This window comes from Podarcis erhardii (assembly GCF_964252035.2).
Source record: "Podarcis erhardii genome assembly, chromosome: 7".
In the NCBI taxonomy this organism is placed as follows: domain Eukaryota; kingdom Metazoa; phylum Chordata; class Lepidosauria; order Squamata; family Lacertidae; genus Podarcis; species Podarcis erhardii.
In genome coordinates, this window is record NC_138511.1 from 78,094,573 (window position 1) to 78,112,696 (window position 18,124).

Sequence of the window (18,124 nt, forward strand, 5' to 3'; positions counted from 1 at the left end):
CCACTCCCAGTCACCAGTCTAGCTGCCACATTCTGGATTAATTGCAGTTGCTGGGTCACCTTCAAAGGTAGCCCCACATACAGCTAATTGCAGTAGTCCAAGCTGGAGATAACTAGAGTATGTACCAGTCCGTGGGCAGGTAGGGTCTTAGCCTGCGGACCAGGTGGAGCTGGTGGACAGCTGCCCTGGACACGGAATTAACCTGCACCTCCATGGACAGCTGTGAGTCCAAAATGACTCCCAGGCTGCGCACCTGGTCTTTCAGGGGCACAGTTACCCTATTCAGGACCAGGGAATCCCCCACCCCCGCCCACCCCCTGTCCCCCCAAAACAGTACTTCTGTCTTGTCAGGATTCAACCTCAATCTGTTAGCCACCATCCATCCTCCAACCGCCTCCAGGCACTCACACAGGAACTTCACCGCCTTCACTGGTTCTGATTTAAAGGAGAGGTAGAGCTGGGTGTCATCTGCATACTGATAAACACCCAGCCCAAACCCCCTGATGATCTCTCCCTACGGTTTCATATAGATATTAAAAAGCATGGGGGAGAGGACGGAACCCTGAGGCAGCCCACAAGTGAGAGCCCAGGGGTCTGAACACTCATCCCCCAACACCACTTTCTAGACACGGCCCAGGAGAAAGGTGGAGAACCATTGTATAACAGTGCCCCCAGCTCCCAGCCCCTCTAGACGGTCCAGAAGGATGTTATGGTTGATGGTGTCAAAGGCCGCTGAGAGATCCAGCAGAACTAGGAAACAGCTCTAGGCAGGCACCCAGAGAGGATGTGAAACAAAGACAGTGGCCTGTAGGGGTGTGGCCTGTAGGTGTGGCCTGTAGGGGATTTCACTTGGGAAGAGTCCAATGGGCCAGATTGAAAGGCCTGTGTCTAGATGCACAAATATAATAAAAAGCAAAATAAGATGTAAGATTTCTTTTGAAATGAAAAGTGTTTTCCATACCACAATGAAGAGTTAATTGAGGGATCAGGATAAGGAAAGCTCACTGGCCCCTGTCTCAGTTAGCAGACCTGGTGACATCTTATCTTGCATGCTTTAAATTTGTCACTTGTTCTTATCTTACACTCCTACCAGACACAAGTGAAACTTTCCGTTTCTTTCCCTGTCCAAAGTTCTTTGGCATTCCATCTAGTGTGCATCATTGCAAGAAGCAAACGTATGAGAATTTGTGAGAAGTCAGGTTGCTGATGGCTTGACATGGTTTTCCTTCCCTGGTTGAGTCAGTTGGTGCCTCATTATTTCCTGGATCTATTTCCTTCCTTTCCTCTTGACTCCCCATCACTCTTTATGGGTTACATGGAGGGGAGTCTACAGTGGGGAGTCTGTTTCTGCAGCCTCCCCTGCAGGATGTAGAAACCCAACTCTACCCAGGCACACCCACCTATGCACACTGCTGCTACAGATGTCATACGTCTCAAAGCTAAGCACCGAAAATGCAAGGTACTTCACTTTCAAGAGAATGATGTGCAAGCACTGTCACATAAAATGGAACTCAAAGGAAAACTCCACTTAAGTCACTCTGAAGGAAGATATCGGAGCCCTCCTAATCATTTGTCCATGTGCATGCACAGAAAATAGTCGTTCTAGCTGAAAGGCAACACATGGAGATCTGCACTGATCATTGCAATGCATCCTGAATTTATAATTACAATATTACATATTGCATAACCTAAGAAGGTTGTATAATGCTAGAGTCTATCTTAATTCTCCTCTGAAAACATCAGCATTCCTTGAAAATTATGGATTTCCACAAACAATTTTACTTCTGGTCAATCACATTGTTGGAAATACATGCCTTGCTCACCCCTCTCACCCTCAAAACAAGAGCAGGTTTATTTATTTCTTCCTCTTTATTTGTTCTTACTCAAAACATCAGAAATGACAACAGATCTCTCCAGTGAAACATGTGATTCGGTCTGAAGGTATTTGCCTGGAAATGAGAAGGGGGCTCTTCTGCACTGCTGTCAGCGCTTCATTACAGGAGACTCTTCATCAACAGGAGGCTGGAGAAAGCGAGGAGGAGAGATGCAGCTGCTCCAGGGGCCTTGTTGCATTCAAACGTTTTAATTTTTCCAAGTCCTAGAACAGACTCCCCTGTCTTCATTTTTTCACAATCAGTCTTAACAAGACATTCTTTAACTATTGTGCTGACATTGACGCTTGGTGCTGGATATAAAACAAACCAACAAACAAACTGAAGTTGAATGACCAGCAGAGTCAGTGTTCAGAGCCATTATGTCCCACATAAATTCACCCACTCAGCAGTGCTGTAAGATGTCCTTTGATCCATGTTTTAAAACAACTTACGCAGACTCTCATTTCCTACACTAATATACAGAACGCAGGGGTATTGGGGGGAAACCAGCCTCATATAACCAACATGCTTAAGTCTAATTAATACATGAAGGGGTTAATGCCATAGAGTAAGCTCTCCTGCCAGGCTTAGCTAGGTCACCTTGGGGGAAGGTAATCAAGCCTATTGTTCTCTCCCAGTTTAGCATGTAAAGAGAACTGAGCTGGTTAATTCAAGCTCAGATCGCATGGCTCTAACAAGCCTTTCTTGAATTCCTATACCAATAAATTAGGAACTTTCACCACTGTAATTAAGCTAAATTTTACTGCCTGCATTTCCTCACTGGTGTATGACGAAGCACATGAATCAAACCTTTGAAGAAAAAAAAAAGTAAAACATTTTAAATGTACCAAATGTGCGATCTTTTTCTATGCTAGAGGAAGAGGGTAACCTTGGAATGAACATAGAAGGGCATATTTTAAAGGTCTAACAGCCTATATTTGCTGCATATTTTGTGATTTTAAATCTCTGTTGGGGTTCTCTCACCAGAGAGAACTTCTGCAAACTTGGATATTGGCATTGAGGAAATCTCCTTTTATACCTACGTTTTCCTTGCCACCAATAGATATTTCTGTTTCTGCAATTTAACTTTCAGCTCAAAAACACCACAAAATTCATACCAAGATGTGCATTTTTGGATAAAGCATAAACGAAAATGGGGAATCTGAGGGGTGAGCCCTACTCCTTCATTGATGCCTGTTCATGTCTTGGAGACACCTGAGAAGTTGTGCTGAAGTGTTAGGCTGAGCACAATGCTCCTTCAGATGTTCAGTTTGAATGCCTGTAGGGGGCTCGAATATCCCTCCATTAATAATAATAATAATAATAATAATAATAATAATTTATTTATACCCCGCCCTTCCCAGTCTAAAAGCCGGGCTCAGGGCGGCTAACAGCAAATATAAAACACTGATTAAAATATGACTTAAAAACAGCATAAAATGCAACATAAATGCAGCATCAATGTCAATAAAATTCAGGGGTCATTTTAGGGTGTGTGTGGGGGGGAAACCCCAGTCAGTAAACATCAAATGATCACCAGGGCTAACTGGCCAAGTTGGTCCTACTAGGGCCAGCAGGAGACCAGGGAAGTGCTTAAATGTGGGGTCCCAGAAGGGTTTCTTCATAAAAATGGAAAGGGAAAAGGGAATAGAGGATCAGGCTAATTCAAATTGAAGGCCAGCCAGAATAGTTCTGTCTTACAGGCCCTGCGGAAGTAAATCAAGTCCTGCAGGGCCCTAGTCTCGTGGGACAGAGCATTCTACCAGGTTGGAGCTGTCACTGAAAAAGCCCTGGCCCTGGTGGAGGATAGTCTGACACATTCACAAAGAGGGACCTCATCTCAGCAGTCAGGCCCACGCTTTGAAATCTTTTGGTCAAAGGGTCTCTGGTTGCAGGGCTGGGAAAGAGAGTTGGCTGAGACCTTGAGCAGCTTCTGTTAGTTGGAGACAGCTTTGGACTATTCAACAGAATGAGAGTTTCATTTGTTTATATTATTTGGGCAACCAGGGACCCCATTCATTCATCTGGCCTGGGTAATGATCCTTTTCACTCACGTGTGGGTTCATACTGAACAACGGCACAGGTATCTAGTTGAGGATCACATTCCACATTATCACTGGAACAGGTTTGTCCGACGGCTTTGCAAATCTCACACTGCAAAGAGGCACCTGGAGTAGGAAAGAGATGTAGATGTTTGAGTTATTTGCCTGAAGAAATGGGTAAATCCCACCTGAGTGGATAATGAGATTACCTTGGAACATAAACTGAGTTGGGTCTCCCATGGGCGATGGAATCGGCATTCAATGGCTCCCCCCCAAAAAAAATAATATATGAATTAAGCAAGAGGTCAGGAAGAACTCCCTCACCTTAGATGGCCTCTGAGTCCTTCCAGTTCAATACCTGCCTTTGTCAAACCAAGCAATCCTTGCTTGAAGGAATTATACTTGATTTTTTCCTCATGCAAAGTGAAAGGATTCCAGCTTTGAACTTGTTCCACCTTATTAATGCCTTCAGGACAATTCCCCTCTGGGGTGTGGAAAGAAAATCAACTACTAAGTGCTCACCTGTAGCAAGAAGCAGAGAGAAGAAGAGGAGTCCCAGGAGAGCTTGCATGGTGAAGGAAGTGCAATGTTGAAGACTCAGTTGATGAAACAGATTTTCTGGGCTAAAGGATCTGCAGAAACATTCAGAGAATCAGCAAGGAAGCACTTTCAAAATCAGAACTCACTGGAGTTTCTAAAATGCCAGTTCATCCCTGAGGTGGCGGAGTGATGGTTTTGCTGACGTTTCCCATTTCCTCATCTTCTAGCTGTAAAGTATCCACATGGTACGGGGAGTGGTGCTTGTCATCACCTAGTACAACTAAGGCACTCACAGAAATAAAAAATCAGTGGTCACTGGTGAGGTGAAAGGCAGGGAAACTAGCAATAGGTGGGGTCTGAGCCAAAGACAGGAAGAGCTGCCTCCTGACTAACTCTGAATAATAAGGCATGGACTCTGGAAGTGAGCTGGAGTTCCTCTCTGACATGAGAATTAATTAATTGTTTTAAAAATTAATTTATTAAATGTGTATACCACCCTTCCCCCGAAGACCTCAGGGCGCTTCATAGATGAAAATACAAAATACATAATAAAGGGAAGAACGAAAACAAAACAAACCCATAACCCTCCTCTCACAAACACATTTAAAAGGACACAGAATGTTAAACAGACCAAAAACCTGGCAATGTTTTTGCCTGGAGAGCATTCCACAGATGGGGAACCACTGCATTAAAGGCATGTTTTTGTGCAGCCGCCCTCCAGACCTCTTGTGGAGGAGGCACATGAAGAAAAGGGTCACCCATGATTTAGAGAGAGGCGGTCCTTGAAGCACTTTGAATTGGGTTGAGAAACTAATTGGTGGTCAGTACTGTTGGGCCAGGATTGGTGTGATATGCTCAAACTGTCTTGCCTCGGTGAGCAACCTGGTGGCCAAAATCTGCACCAGCCGGAATTTCCAAACCACCTTCAGAGGCAGCCCCACATCTAACATATTGCAGCCATCTAACCTAGAGGTTACCAGAGCAGAGACAACAGAAATTACACTATCCTGTCCAGATATAGGCACAGCTGGGCCACCAGCCGAAACTGATGGAAGGCACTCTGCACCACTTAGGCTACTTGAGCCTCAAACCAACAGCAATGGATCCAGAAGGCTCCCACAAGCTACATACTCACTCCTTCCAAAGGACGGCAACCCCATCAAGAACAGGCAACACCTCCCATCAATCCAATTGCCCACTAACAGCACCTCAGTCTTATCTGGATTGAGCTTCAGTTTGTTGGCTTTCATCCAGTCTATTACCAAGGTGAGACACAAGTCCAGCACATCCACTGCCGCACCCGTTGATGTACAGAAGATGCACAGCTGTGTGTTATCAGCATATTGTAGACAATGTACTCTGGATAGCCCCACGCAGTGGTTTCATGTAGATGTTAAACAGCATAGGTGATAAAATTGAACCCTGAGGAACCCCACAGTGAAGGCTCCATGGGGCCGAAGAACACTCTCCAAGCATCACCCTCTAGAAACGACCGTCCAAGTAGGACAAGAACCCACCCCTAACTTGGTTGATGGTACAGAAACCCGTGGAAAGGTCGAGGAGAATTAACAAGGACCCTCCATGTGTGTGCCCCAAATGGGCCAAAACCTTGATTAAAATGGATCTAGAAAATTAGTATTCTTCAAGAGTGCCTGGATCTGGTTCACAACCATTCACCACTTGGGAGTCATTCTGGACTCACAGTTGTCCATGGAGGCACAGGTCAATTCTGTGTCCTGGGCAGCTGTCTACCAGCTCCACCTGGTACGCAGGCTAAGACCCTACCTGCCCACAGACTGATTCACCAGAGTGGTGCATGTTCTGGTTATCTCCCGCTTGGACTACTCCAATGCGATCTACGTGGGGCTACCTTTGAAGGTGACCCGGAAACTGCAATTAATCCAGAATGTGGCAGCTAGACTGGTGACTGGGAGTGGCCGCCAAGACCATATAACACCGGTCCTGAGAGATCTGCATTGGCTCCCAGTACGTTTCTAAGCACAATTCAAAGTGTTGGTGCTGACCTTTAAAACCCTAAATGGCCTCGGCCCAGTATACCTGAAGGAGCGTCTCCACCCCCATCATTCAGCCCGGACACTGAGATCCAGCACCGAGGGCCTTCTGGTTCCCACATTGTGAGAAGTGAGGTTACAGGGAACCAGACAGAGGGCCTTCTCGGTAGCGGTGCCCGCCCTGTGGAACACCCTCCCTTCAGAAGTGAAGGAAATAAGCAGCTATCCTAACTTTAAAAGACATATGAAGGCAGCCCTGTTTAGGGAAGTTTTTAATATTTAGCGCTGTATTGTTGTTAGCACTCGATTGGGAGCCACCCAGAGTGGCTGGGGAAACTCAGCCAGATGGGCGGGGTATAAATAATAAATTATTATTATTATTATTATTATTACTCAATAACCTAGCCCAAGAAGGGAGATTGGCAAATGGCTGGTAGTTACTTAGATTTTCTTAGTCCAGGGACGGTTCCTTAAGGAGTGGTTTTGCTACAGCCTCCTTCATATTCAGGAAGCAACACAATCTCTTTGTTTTAGCACTGGAGAAAATAATTTCAAACTGCTCTATCAATGGTACATGTGTAAAATTTACACTGTGTGATTATTTAAGTGTTGAATAGGTGGATCTCTGAAGGTGGACGTGAAAGATATTTCCTGTATTTGTCCAATGATTAAAGTCTTTAGGGGAGAGGTAGTAGAGATAATATTAATAAGAACTTGCACATTGCCATTGGGCTCCGGTAATTTTATTAGGGTATTTTGACCCACAAATAAAGAGTAAATGCAGAATCTAAGAGTAGCTTCTGGCATGCTCTTTGCAAAAATAATAATAATAAATGGAAAAAACAGTGAAAGGAAATTAAAGGTATCAATAATGGATAAAGTTACAGAACTGATTATTGTTGTAGAAAGTAGACAATAAAGACGGGTTTTTTAAAGAGATAAATTCAATCCACTTACTGCATTTGCAGAATATAAATGTAACTTAAATATGGACAAATATAATGGTTTTTCTATGTTGTACAACATTAAACAAATTATTATAATATATCAATTATATGTAGGTATATTTCTCTTTTCTGTAATGATTGCATATACCGGTATATATATAGAGAGAGAGAGGGAGAGAGAGTCATATAAAAGGGATGGTTAAACTTACCACAGTTTTTCAGGGAGTGCAGGTAGCGTGTTTCTCAGTGCAAGGTAGACAGGATGTCTTTCTCCAACAGCCCAACATCAGGTACGGAACTCAGATGCCAACCTTTATAAAGTGAGTCATTGTGTGGTTGGTGATTCTTTCAGTGTCTTCCTATTAGCTATTCCCATACCTATTGTTAATCATTACACAGTTTAGTTTCCATGAAACTGGATCAAATCTTGCATGCAGACATGTATGCAATAGGAGTAATCTATAAATAGGGCCCTGGTTGCACACACACAGAGGAACGTAACCCTTCTCCGCAGCTGACCTGATAACTGGGGAGGGGCTCTTCTAGCCCCCCATCAGGCCACTGGCATTTCTATGATTATGCATGTTAAAATGTTACTTTGCTTCCACGGGATGTGGTGATGGCCTTATAAGAGAATAAAGCAGATGTGTGGAGGATAGGGCTTTCAATGGTTACTTGTCACAACTGCAGTGGATTACTTCCAGAATCAGAGGCAAGATAGAGGGAGAACCACAACCAATTGCCTTCCCTGTTGGCTTCCCAAGAGCATCTGCAAGCCTTCTCTGGAGGCTTACAAGTTAATCTCCGTCAGGAGCAACAGCCAGGGTGTAAGTTAGATGGTCAATGAATCTTTCAATAATGGTTTTACGTTGAGATATTTCCCAGTCTGCATCTGTACTGGAATAGGTTTTTTTATGATGCTTTGAAGATTGTGTTCTTCTTGTCGTTTTACAGTAGCACTTCGCCCTAATGTCCCTGGGCAAGTTACAACAATTTAAGCACAACATGAATATTAAACCACAATGTTACATAAGATCAGGGCCGGATTTAGGTTTGATGAGGCCCAAACTACTGAAGGTAATGGGGCCCTTTATATATCCTGTTGTCCATTGTCAACAACAAATTGTTGCTGTTTTTGTGTTGAATATATGCTATATGGTAATTTATGGACCTAATAGGTATCTAAAGGCATTTGCACATGACAGAACATGTATTTTATCAAAGTAATTGTTGAACTGAAATACAATTTTGGAAATGTACATCCAGTTTTTTTCTTTAATTTTTTTTTGGGGGGGGGCAAGAGAGTGGGGCCCTAAGCTATAGCTTGTTTAGCTTATACGTAAATCCAGCATTGCATAAGATTAAAACCGGGTGTGGTTTTTTTTTTTAAAAAATAAAAGTACAGAAATAAGGTGGGTCCTTTGTGGGGAGGGAGTTCCACAGTTTAGGGGCTGCTACAAAGAATGTCCTCTCCCTGACCACCACTCCCTCAAATTTCTGAGGGTAGTGGGACACCCATAAGGACACCCTCTGCGAGTCTTAGCACCCAAGGGGGTCTGTCAGGGAAAAGGCAGCTGGGGGCCTGAGCCATTTGAGGGTTTAAACATGAGCACCTTGAACTGGCTCCAGAACAGTGTGGAAACCAGGGTGGGGCTTTGCAACAGTTGTGACTTCTGATAACTATTTGATGATAAGAGGAAAATATTATTGAAAATATATAAATCACTATTGAAATGAGTACTAAGAATGAGGAGGTTAAAGGGGTGATGATACAATGGGCTAAAGATTTTGGATATAATGTTCAGTTAGAATCTTGGGAAAGGTTGTGGAAGGAAGGCATTAATTTTACTGCATGCAGTGCACTTGAAGAAAATGTTACAAAAATGATGTATAGATGGTATTTCATACCAGCTAAACTTTCTAAACACCAGCTAAATTCTTGAGAGTCCCATGGACTGCAAGAAGATCAAACCTATCAATTCTGAAGGAAATCAGCCCTGAGTGCTCACTGGAAGAACAGATCCGGAAGCTGAGTCTCCAATACTTTGGCTACCTCATGAGAAGAGAAGACTCCCTGGAAAAGACCCTGGTGTTGGGAAAGATTGAGGGCACAAGGAGAAGGGGACGACAGAGGACGAGATAGTTGGACAGTGTTCTTGAAGCTACCAGCATGAGTTTGACCAAACTTTGGGAAACAGTGGAAGACAGGAATGCCTGGTGTGCTCTGGTCCATGGGGTCATGTAGAGTCTGACACGACTAAACAACTAAACAACAACAAAGCTTGCTAAAATGTACAAGACAAGAACCAATGAGTGTTGGAAATGTAAAGAAAGGGAAGGTAACTTTTACCACATGTGGTGGACTTGCAAAGAGGGAAAGGCTTACTGGGAAATGGTATATAATGAGTTAAAGAAAGTGTTTAAAAATACTTTTGTTAAAAAACCAGAAGCCTTCCTATTGGATATAGTAGGTGAAGAGATACCAAGGGAAGATAAAATACTGTTTATGTATGCAACAAATGCGGCCATAATTCTTTTAACCCAAAAATGGAAACAACATGAAGTACCAATGAAAAAAGAGTGGCAGATGAAGATGATGGACTTTGCAGAACTGGCGAAGCTGGCAGGAAAAATCCAAAAGCAGCACAATCAAGTATTCAAAAAAGACTGGAATAAATTCATATGACATCTGAAAGATTATTGCAAGCAATTAACATCACTAGCAGGGTTGTCTGAGGCAGGAGGGAAGGAAGTCGAGAGGCTCTAAGAGCCAAGGTGGTATAGTGGATAAAGATGATGTGAATGTATAATATTAAATGAAAAATAAATAAAAATTATATATATATATATATTTTTAAAAAGTTGTGACATCTGATAAAATCAACAACTCAATAGCACTGACAGAGTTAACTTAGAATGAAAATCTTTGTCTCTATCCAGACCCAAATGCACTTCCTGATTTAATTGTAACTGCAGTTTCGTGCCCAATCTGCCCTTTGAAAGCCCTTTATTCAAGATGCCCACCTTTAGATCTTTGGTGGTGCCCTGGTAGGTTGGAATGTTTGGAGTTGTACCCTAGTGGTACAGAGCCTCTGTTTTGCATGCGGAAGGTCTCAGGTTCAATCTTCAACGGCATCTCCAGGTAGAGCTGGGAGAAAACCTACCCTGAAACCCTGGAGAACCTGGGGCTGATGGAAGTTGGAGTCCAAGAACATCAAGAGGACTACAGTGGGGGTTTTTTCTCAGTCCAGGCACAGACAACACTAAGCTAGATGAGCCAATGGATGGGGCTAATGTGCACATGGGTTGTATGGAAACACGTGTATATTGATAGGAGGAAGCTCTTTTAATCCGTCTGCAGGTATATTGCTAATGCTTTCTGTCAGAGCTGCCCGAGGTCCCAGCTCACAAAGGACCAACGCCAGTTCGTTGTTATATACAAAAGTCTTTATTGAAGTTCAGTTTCGATTTCAAAGCCGCGGCGCGCAGCTCTACGTCTCAAACTCTAGACCGCTGAAGCTCCGTCTGAATCTCCTCCCCCCAGACACCAGTTTAAGACTCTAGCCTTGCTCCACCTCTTCCTTTGCTCTTTCCTCCTCTGGGTCCGCCTGTCCGCTGGGGTCTAGTCCTTTCTAGACTCTTCTGATGCTGAGTCCCCTGAGTCTTCCCCCCGCCTCCGCTGGGCTTTAGGACCTGGTTCCCAATCCGGGTTTTCTGCTGTCCCGTGCGCCTGTACATTTGAACTTGGCTCGCGCGCCCAGCCGGCAACCTTTCTCCTGACCGTTACACTGCTCCTGTCACTGCTTCCCCCTTCGGGGATGCTAGCTGGACCTGACTTCCCCTCCGTTCCCTCACTCTCCGATAGAGGCGTGGTCAGCCCGGACTCATCTTCTCTCCCTGCTGGAGGAGACGCTGGCCCTGATACATGGGACTCTTCCCCCCCACTACGCTCTGGTGGGGGAGCTGGTCCTGATCTCCAGCTGCTGCTTTGGGAGTCCCCGCTGGCCCCTTGTTTCTGGTGCATCCCCCCTGGGACCCCCCTTGCCCTGGCCCTCGGCGCCCCCTTCTGGGAATCTTCTGATTCGCTGGAGAAGCTCATGGAATCTCTCGTGCCACTGTCATACTCCCCTACGCTGCCCTCAGATTCTTCCCCTTCGCTCTCCATTTCCTCTCTCCCCTGTGCCTCTGCTCCTGAGCCCCTGACACTTTCATAACCCACAGCAATGTTTCTGCGGTACTACCTCGATGAGCAAGGAAATAGGGTCTACACTCTCAAGAAGGCAGATCCCACTGGCCAGCCAACGTCTTCAGCCCATCCTGCCTGCTTTTCTCCAGATGACAAATATTCCCGAAACAGGATCATCATCAAGAAACGCTTTGGAGTCTTGATGACCCAGCAGCCTCGGCCGGTTGTGTAAACTGTTTGCCAGCCGTTCTGGGAGGGACCTTTGCAGCCCATGGAGATGAGGCAAGCTTCCAGCTCCAAAGCAGCCTTGAAGATGTTGGCATAGAAAACAAAAGCACAGTTTCCATGTTACTCTGTTTTATCAAAGCAACTAGAAAAAAATATTATGATGGGAAGATCTCACACAGGTGAAGGGAAGCAGTGGGGAGGAGGGGAGGGTTAGGTTGAATTTGGGAAATAAAATAATATATGGGACAGCAAAGGATATAATAGATTCTTATAGAATAGTAATATATTGTAACCAGAATAGAAGTTTAAAAGGGGAAGTAAATGTACTTTCAGTATTTTCATTATTGTAATAGTTATTATTATTTTTTATCGGTAGAAGGCAATGTTAATTTAGGCTTCTTCATTTTGCTGTCTACAATGGTACCTCGGGTTATGTACGCTTCAGGTTACAGACTCCGTTAACGCAGAAATAGTGCTGCAGGTTAAGAACTTTGCTTCAGGATAAGAACAGAAATCGGGCTCTGGTGGAGCAGCGGCAGCAGGAGGCCCCATTCGCTAAAGTGGTGCTTCAGGTTAAGAACAGTTTCAGGTTAAGAACGGACCTCCGGAATGAATTAAGTACTTAACCTGAGGTACCACTGTATATAATTTTTTTTAAGCCAATAAAAAGAAAAGAAAAGAAAAGAAAAAAGCACCAGATCTGCAATTCTTCATTCCACTTTATCACTAGGACTTCTAGAGAGCCGCTAATGATGTGCGAGGAAACTCCTGCAATCTTCAAATGAGCTTGAATTCCTTCAGTTGCACCTGCTTGTCCCCTTGATTCTGGAGCCAATGGGTGTGGCCAGTGGCGTAGCTAGCTCCTCAGGTGCCTGGGGCAAGCCACCCATGGGGCGGGGCAAGCCAGGGCAGGTTGCACTGCATGGAGCCATAGACTGCATGGAGTCTGCTCTGCTGCCGCCTCCTCCTCAGGTGCAGGCACCACACTACTTGAAAAGAAGTGAGCCCCACACTGCCTTTTCAGGTGGTCGGTGCCTGCAGGGACCAGAGCTACGCGTCACTCCCATGAGAGACATGTGGCTTGGGCGCACTGTAGGTGGCCACCCAGTGCACCCCACCCCCTAGCTACACTAGTGGGTCTAGCTCAGTAAGAGGCAGTTAATTTCCTTTGCACCTATAAAACATGGTCATCCGTGAAGGTAGGTCAGGGAATCAAAGTTCTACACAGTGTTTCTCAAGCATAGGTCACCAGTTCTTCTTGGACTACAACTCCCATCATCTCTGGCTAGCAGGAACAGTGGTCAGGGATGATGGGAGTTGTAGTCCAACAACAACTGAGAACCCAAGCTTGAGAAATACTTCTCTACTCAGGCTTCTGGCTCGTTGCCATGGAAGATGGCTGAAGCTCCATCGTCTCCGTTTTGCACGGGCAGTTAGAGGCTGAGATGGGAGTAATCAGCCTCCCAAATTCCTCCAGGGCCGGAGGAAACAGTCTCATCCACAGTTGCCCAACACCTGGCCCCAAATCTCGGGGGAATAAGGGGCTGGAGGGCACTGGATGGAAAGCCCCTGTGCGATTCAGGCACTCTCCGAAACTGTCTCTGCGAGCGACAAGTCGCCATTTCTTAAGATGAAAAATTGGATTTAAATAATGGACATGCTTTGAGTGAAGAGGGAGGATTTTTTCTGCTAATTAATTGAGCCTCTGAAGACTTAGAAGACTCGATTGGAAAAGGGGCTATCATCTGAGATGCCGGTTTGACAGAGCGGAAAGGCCTTTATTTACTTTCCTTTGATATTTGCCTGTGTGATTACATTTGGCAAATCCCTTCCGGAAGGAACGACTGCCAGACTTATGAAAGCAAGTGAGACTAAAAATTTTGTATTTGTTGATATAATAAGGTTTTAATAACTCTAATGATTACTAACTGTGTGGAAATGACGGGGGGGGGGAGAGGAAACAAGGCTTTCGGCTCTTGGTTTCCTGAAAGAAGATCAAAAGACTCCCTTGGAGTAGGAGAGACATCTCATTAACAATTGGAGAAACGGCAAAGAACTTTGGATATCTGTTTGGGAGGTTTCTGACACAGTATTAATTTAACAAGGAGCCAGGAATGAAACCAAAAGTAGACTGACCAGCTAGTTGAATCAAATTATATTGCTATGGGGGCAGGGTAAACCTCTAACAATTTACTTTTCAGTATTTGTACTTCCAGTTTACTTGGTAACCCCCCTCCCCGGGAAAAGCTAATGCTTGAATAGCAGCTGGTTAAGGAACAACACTGGGCAGACACCATGATTTGATTTTATCTGGACTGTGTGCCAATATGGCAGCTACCTGCAGTGGAAGGCTCCTGGACTGATTCGCAGAAACACCAGTTTGTGAAAAGAGGATGTGAATTTACAGAGGGGAATCTTGGATTACAGATTTGGACTATAAAGAAGAAGAGTAAAGACATAAAATCCACACAGAAACATTTTATTTGGACTTAAACTCACTTGCAGAATGAACACAGAGGCTGTTGAAAATACAGAATGTATTAAGGGAATTATTGTAATATTTTGAAATGCAGTAGAACTCTGAGATGATTAGGATTTCCTCCAATCTCTAAGCATGGGAAGTCAGCTAAAAATAAAAATAAATTATAATTAGACATAACTTTGGGATTTGTTTGATTATTGGATAATTTGTATAATTTGGAATACCGTATTTTTTGCTCCATAAGACACACTTTTTCCCTCCTAAAAAGTATGGGGAAATGTGTGTGCGTCTTATGGAGCGAATGCAGGAGGGAGGCTCTGAAAGGGAGCACTGATCAGAGCTTGGGATGAATACAGGCTCTGCTCAGCACTCCCTTTAAAGAATATTTTTTTTCTTGCATTCCCCCTCTAAAAACTAGGTGCGTCTTATGGTCAGGTGCGTTTTATGGAGCAAAAATACAGTGTATAATTTGGTTTGATTGGAAAACTTCACTAACTATTATTTTTAAAAAAGAGAAACACTGCTCTACTGTTTAATGAATACAGTATTCCTACTCTGGGTGGTAACTTATTTGCATCCATTGATTCAGCTGCAAAGCGATTAGTGTGTTTGTCCTATGCAGAATTGCAGAAGTGGACCGCTTGCAGATTATGGCATTTATTACACTGGAAGAAGAACAACGGCCTGTGAAAGGGGAGGGTATTATCCAGGATCGGTTGCAGATTCTGGATGCTAGAGTCATAGGCTGGGCTGGACAGCTCCTGTCGAATTGCACAGAATGTCAGAACAGCCTACTGTAGCAACTCATCCAGCATCCTCAGAGACGCCACCTACTGTAGATGTCTGTGGGAAACCCTCGAGAAGGGCCCCAGCACAAGAGCACCCCCCAGTGGTTTCCAGCAACCAATATCCAGAGCATTACTGCCCCTGACTTTGAAGGCAGAGCATAGCTATTGTGGCTAGTAGTCACTGACAGCCTTATCCTTCATGAATTTGTCTAGGGCTGTTTTAAAGCCATGCACCCAATGATTCTTCCTTAAGCTGATTCTTTCAAATTAGAAGAAGAAGAGTTTGGATTTGATATCCCGCTTTATCACTACCCGAAGGAGTCTCAAAGCGGCTAACATTCTCCTTTCCCTTCCTCCCCCACAACAAACACTCTGTGAGGTGAGTGGGGCTGAGAGACTTCAGAGAAGTGTGACTGGCCTAAGGTCACCCAGCAGCTGCATGTGGAGGAGCGGAGACGCGAACCTGGTTCCCCAGATTACGAGACTACCGCTCTTAACCACAGTCATCTCTAAATATCATTGCACTCGGCATCTGTCTGTCTCGGGAGACAACTGAAGAGTGAGCCTTTGGGAGTGAAGTAAACTGCTGGAGAGTTTACAGTGTTTGCTGTGGTTGCAGAGAGCAATACAGGAGACACATGTTTTGTTGCAGCTGGGGAAGATGTAAGCATCTGGTTGTGCTGATGCAGATGTGCCAGGGTGTTTCTTCTTTCGGCGCTCCTCCCAGCGGCCGTTCCTCCTCTGGTTAAGCCAAGCCCAATTCTGACTCCCCCAGATTAAGAATAAATAAATTCAAGTGTTGTGATTTATGTTGTTCTAGGGTTGGGCAGATGCTCTCTGGGAATCCCTTCCAATCTTATAGTTTTACAGCTATAAGAGTTGAGTCTGCAGAAGAGGTTGTGGTTTTTTTTTTTTAAATAAATATTTATTAAAGTTTTTAAATATAAATGCACAAATAATAAACAATCTTGCTTCTGTCACAAACATAGTTTCATCACTTCTTTGGACTCCCTCACGTCTCCCGCTCCCATTTACATCGTTAAAAGTTTTTTCCAAACAAATTATCAACTTGTTTACAATCTCATGTCCACTCATTCAAATATAATCTATCAATTCTTCCAAAAAATTTTATATTTTCTTTAGTCTCACTTATCATCAAATTTAAATCTAATTTAGTGGTGGCCAATTTTTTATAATCTAGCATCCTTCTTAACATTCAACCAAATTACAATGTTTTTGTAGATACATCTTAAATTTCTTCCAGTCTTCCTCCATCTTCTCTTCTCCCAGGTCTCGGATTCTGCCAGTCATCTCGGCCAATTGCATATAGTCCATCAGCTGCATCTGCCACTCTTCCAGTGTGGGCAGAAGAGGTTGTGTTGTGTTGTGTTGTGTGTGTGTTTTTTTTAATGGTCAAGCCAGTGTCTTTTTTTCAAGCAGATAGTCTGGCACATAGGTAGCCCGGCACATTCCGTTTCATTTGAGAAGATCCCTGTGCTTATCCTGTCTACATGGTAGCTCTAATTTGAATGGTCACTAACTGCATTTCTGGCATTTCATTTCATAGAATCATAGTATTACAGTGTTGGAAGGGACCCTGAGGGTCATCTAGTCCAACCCCCTGCAATGCAGGAATCTCAGCTAGAGCATCTATGACAGATGGCCACCCAAACTCTGCTTAAAAACCTCGAAGGAAGGAGAGCCCACCACCTCCCAAAGGAGTCCGTTCCACTGCTGAACAGCTCTTAGTGTCAGGAAGTTTTTCCGAATGTTTAGTTGGAATCTCCTTTCTTGTAACTTGAAGCCATTGGTTCGTGTCCCACCCTCCGGAGCAGGAGAAAACAAGCTTGCTCCATCTTCCATGTGGCAGCCATTAAGATATTTGAAGATGACTATCATACCTCCTCTTTTCCAGGCTAAACAAACACAGCTCCTTCAAGCGCTCCTCATAAGGCTTAGTTTCCAGACCCTTGATCATCTTTGTCTCCCTTCTCTGCACACATTCCAGCTTGTCAACATCCAACTTAAATTGTGGTGCCCAGAATTGGACACAGTGTTCCAAGTGTGGTCTGACTAAGACAGAATAGAGTGGAACTATTACTTCCCTTGATCTGGACACTATACTTCTGTTGACATGGTGAGCATTGTGCTGTAAGGCTATACATGCAATACAGTGGTACCTCGGGCTAAGAACTTAATTCATTCTGGAGGTCCGTTCTTAACCTGAAACTGTTCTTAACCTGAAGCACCATTTTAGCTAATGGGGCCTCCTGCTGCCGCCGCGCTGCCACAGTGTGATTTATGTTCTCATCCTGAAGCAAAGTTCTTAACCTGAGCTATTATTTCTGGGTTAGTGGAGTCTGTAACCTGAACCGTTTGTTACCTGAGGTACCACTGTATACCTTAACTAGACAATAGCTAGTGCAATGGGTCAGCACGCCTGGCTGTTAACCAGAAGGTTGATTATTTGCGCCCACCTAGGGATGGCTGTGGGCATAGCAAGGGATTGGCTGGATGACCCTCAAGGTCCCTTCCAACTCTATGATTCCATGACTCTGTTTAACAGTGGGACTAGATGTGCAAAGGCTCACCTGGGAGTAAGCCCCACTGATTCAGCAGGACATCTCTGAGTAGAAACAGTTAGGTTTCCAGCAGAGGGGGGTTTGCCCCATCCCCATACATCCCCTGAGGGGCTGAAGCCCCTCCCCATTCCTGTGATTGTAACCTGTTTTAACTGCTTTAATTGCAATTTTCACATTGTTGTCATCCACCCTGCTGGCGAAGGGTGAGTAATAAATATGATGATGAGGATGAGGAGGAGGCAAACCTGCCTTACAAAATGAAAGCATGCTGACATTGTATAAACACTTGCTGTTGGAGGAAAAATCCAACGCAGATCAGAATGTGTTGCTTTTAAATGTGAATCGTGAAAGCAACCAAACAGGAGAAAGACCTTCAACAAATGGGCAACTTTGCATACCGATTTGTAGAAAAATTCCTTGCTCCCCACCCTCCACCCCACAAA

General features: G+C 44.3%; 1 protein-coding gene and 1 pseudogene across 2 annotated transcripts; one reads left to right on the forward strand and one right to left on the reverse strand.

Annotated features, from left to right (window-relative positions):
- Positions 1 to 1,850: 1,850 nt before the first annotated feature.
- LOC309347373 (phospholipase A2 inhibitor NAI-like) lies at positions 1,851 to 7,752 on the reverse strand. The gene is made up of 4 exons (XM_081871909.1): positions 7,625 to 7,752; positions 4,439 to 4,548; positions 3,929 to 4,042; positions 1,851 to 2,185 (listed from the first exon to the last, which is right to left on the reverse strand). Exons 2-4 carry the CDS (start codon positions 4,485 to 4,487, stop codon positions 1,995 to 1,997), a joined length of 354 nt encoding a protein of 117 aa, XP_081728035.1. The 5' UTR covers positions 4,488 to 4,548; positions 7,625 to 7,752; the 3' UTR covers positions 1,851 to 1,994.
- Positions 7,753 to 11,103: 3,351 nt separating this feature from the next.
- On the forward strand, positions 11,104 to 11,951 carry LOC309346654 (H/ACA ribonucleoprotein complex subunit 3 pseudogene; annotated as a pseudogene). Its single transcript has one exon. The product of its transcript is annotated as an H/ACA ribonucleoprotein complex subunit 3 pseudogene (transcript).
- Positions 11,952 to 18,124: the final 6,173 nt, after the last annotated feature.

What these genes read in the sequence shown, in the direction of transcription:
- LOC309347373 (XM_081871909.1), bottom strand. Translation starts at nt 4,487, where the DNA reads ATGCAAGCTCTCCTGGGACTCCTCTTCTTCTCTCTGCTTCTTGCTACA. An exon ending in CTCTCTGCTTCTTGCTACAG is followed by an intron (nt 4,043 to 4,438) that starts GTGAGCACTTAG and finishes TTCCTACTCCAG; the next exon opens with GTGCCTCTTTGCAGTGTGAG. An exon ending in TGTTCAGTATGAACCCACAC is followed by an intron (nt 2,186 to 3,928) that starts GTGAGTGAAAAG and finishes TTTTATATCCAG; the next exon opens with CACCAAGCGTCAATGTCAGC.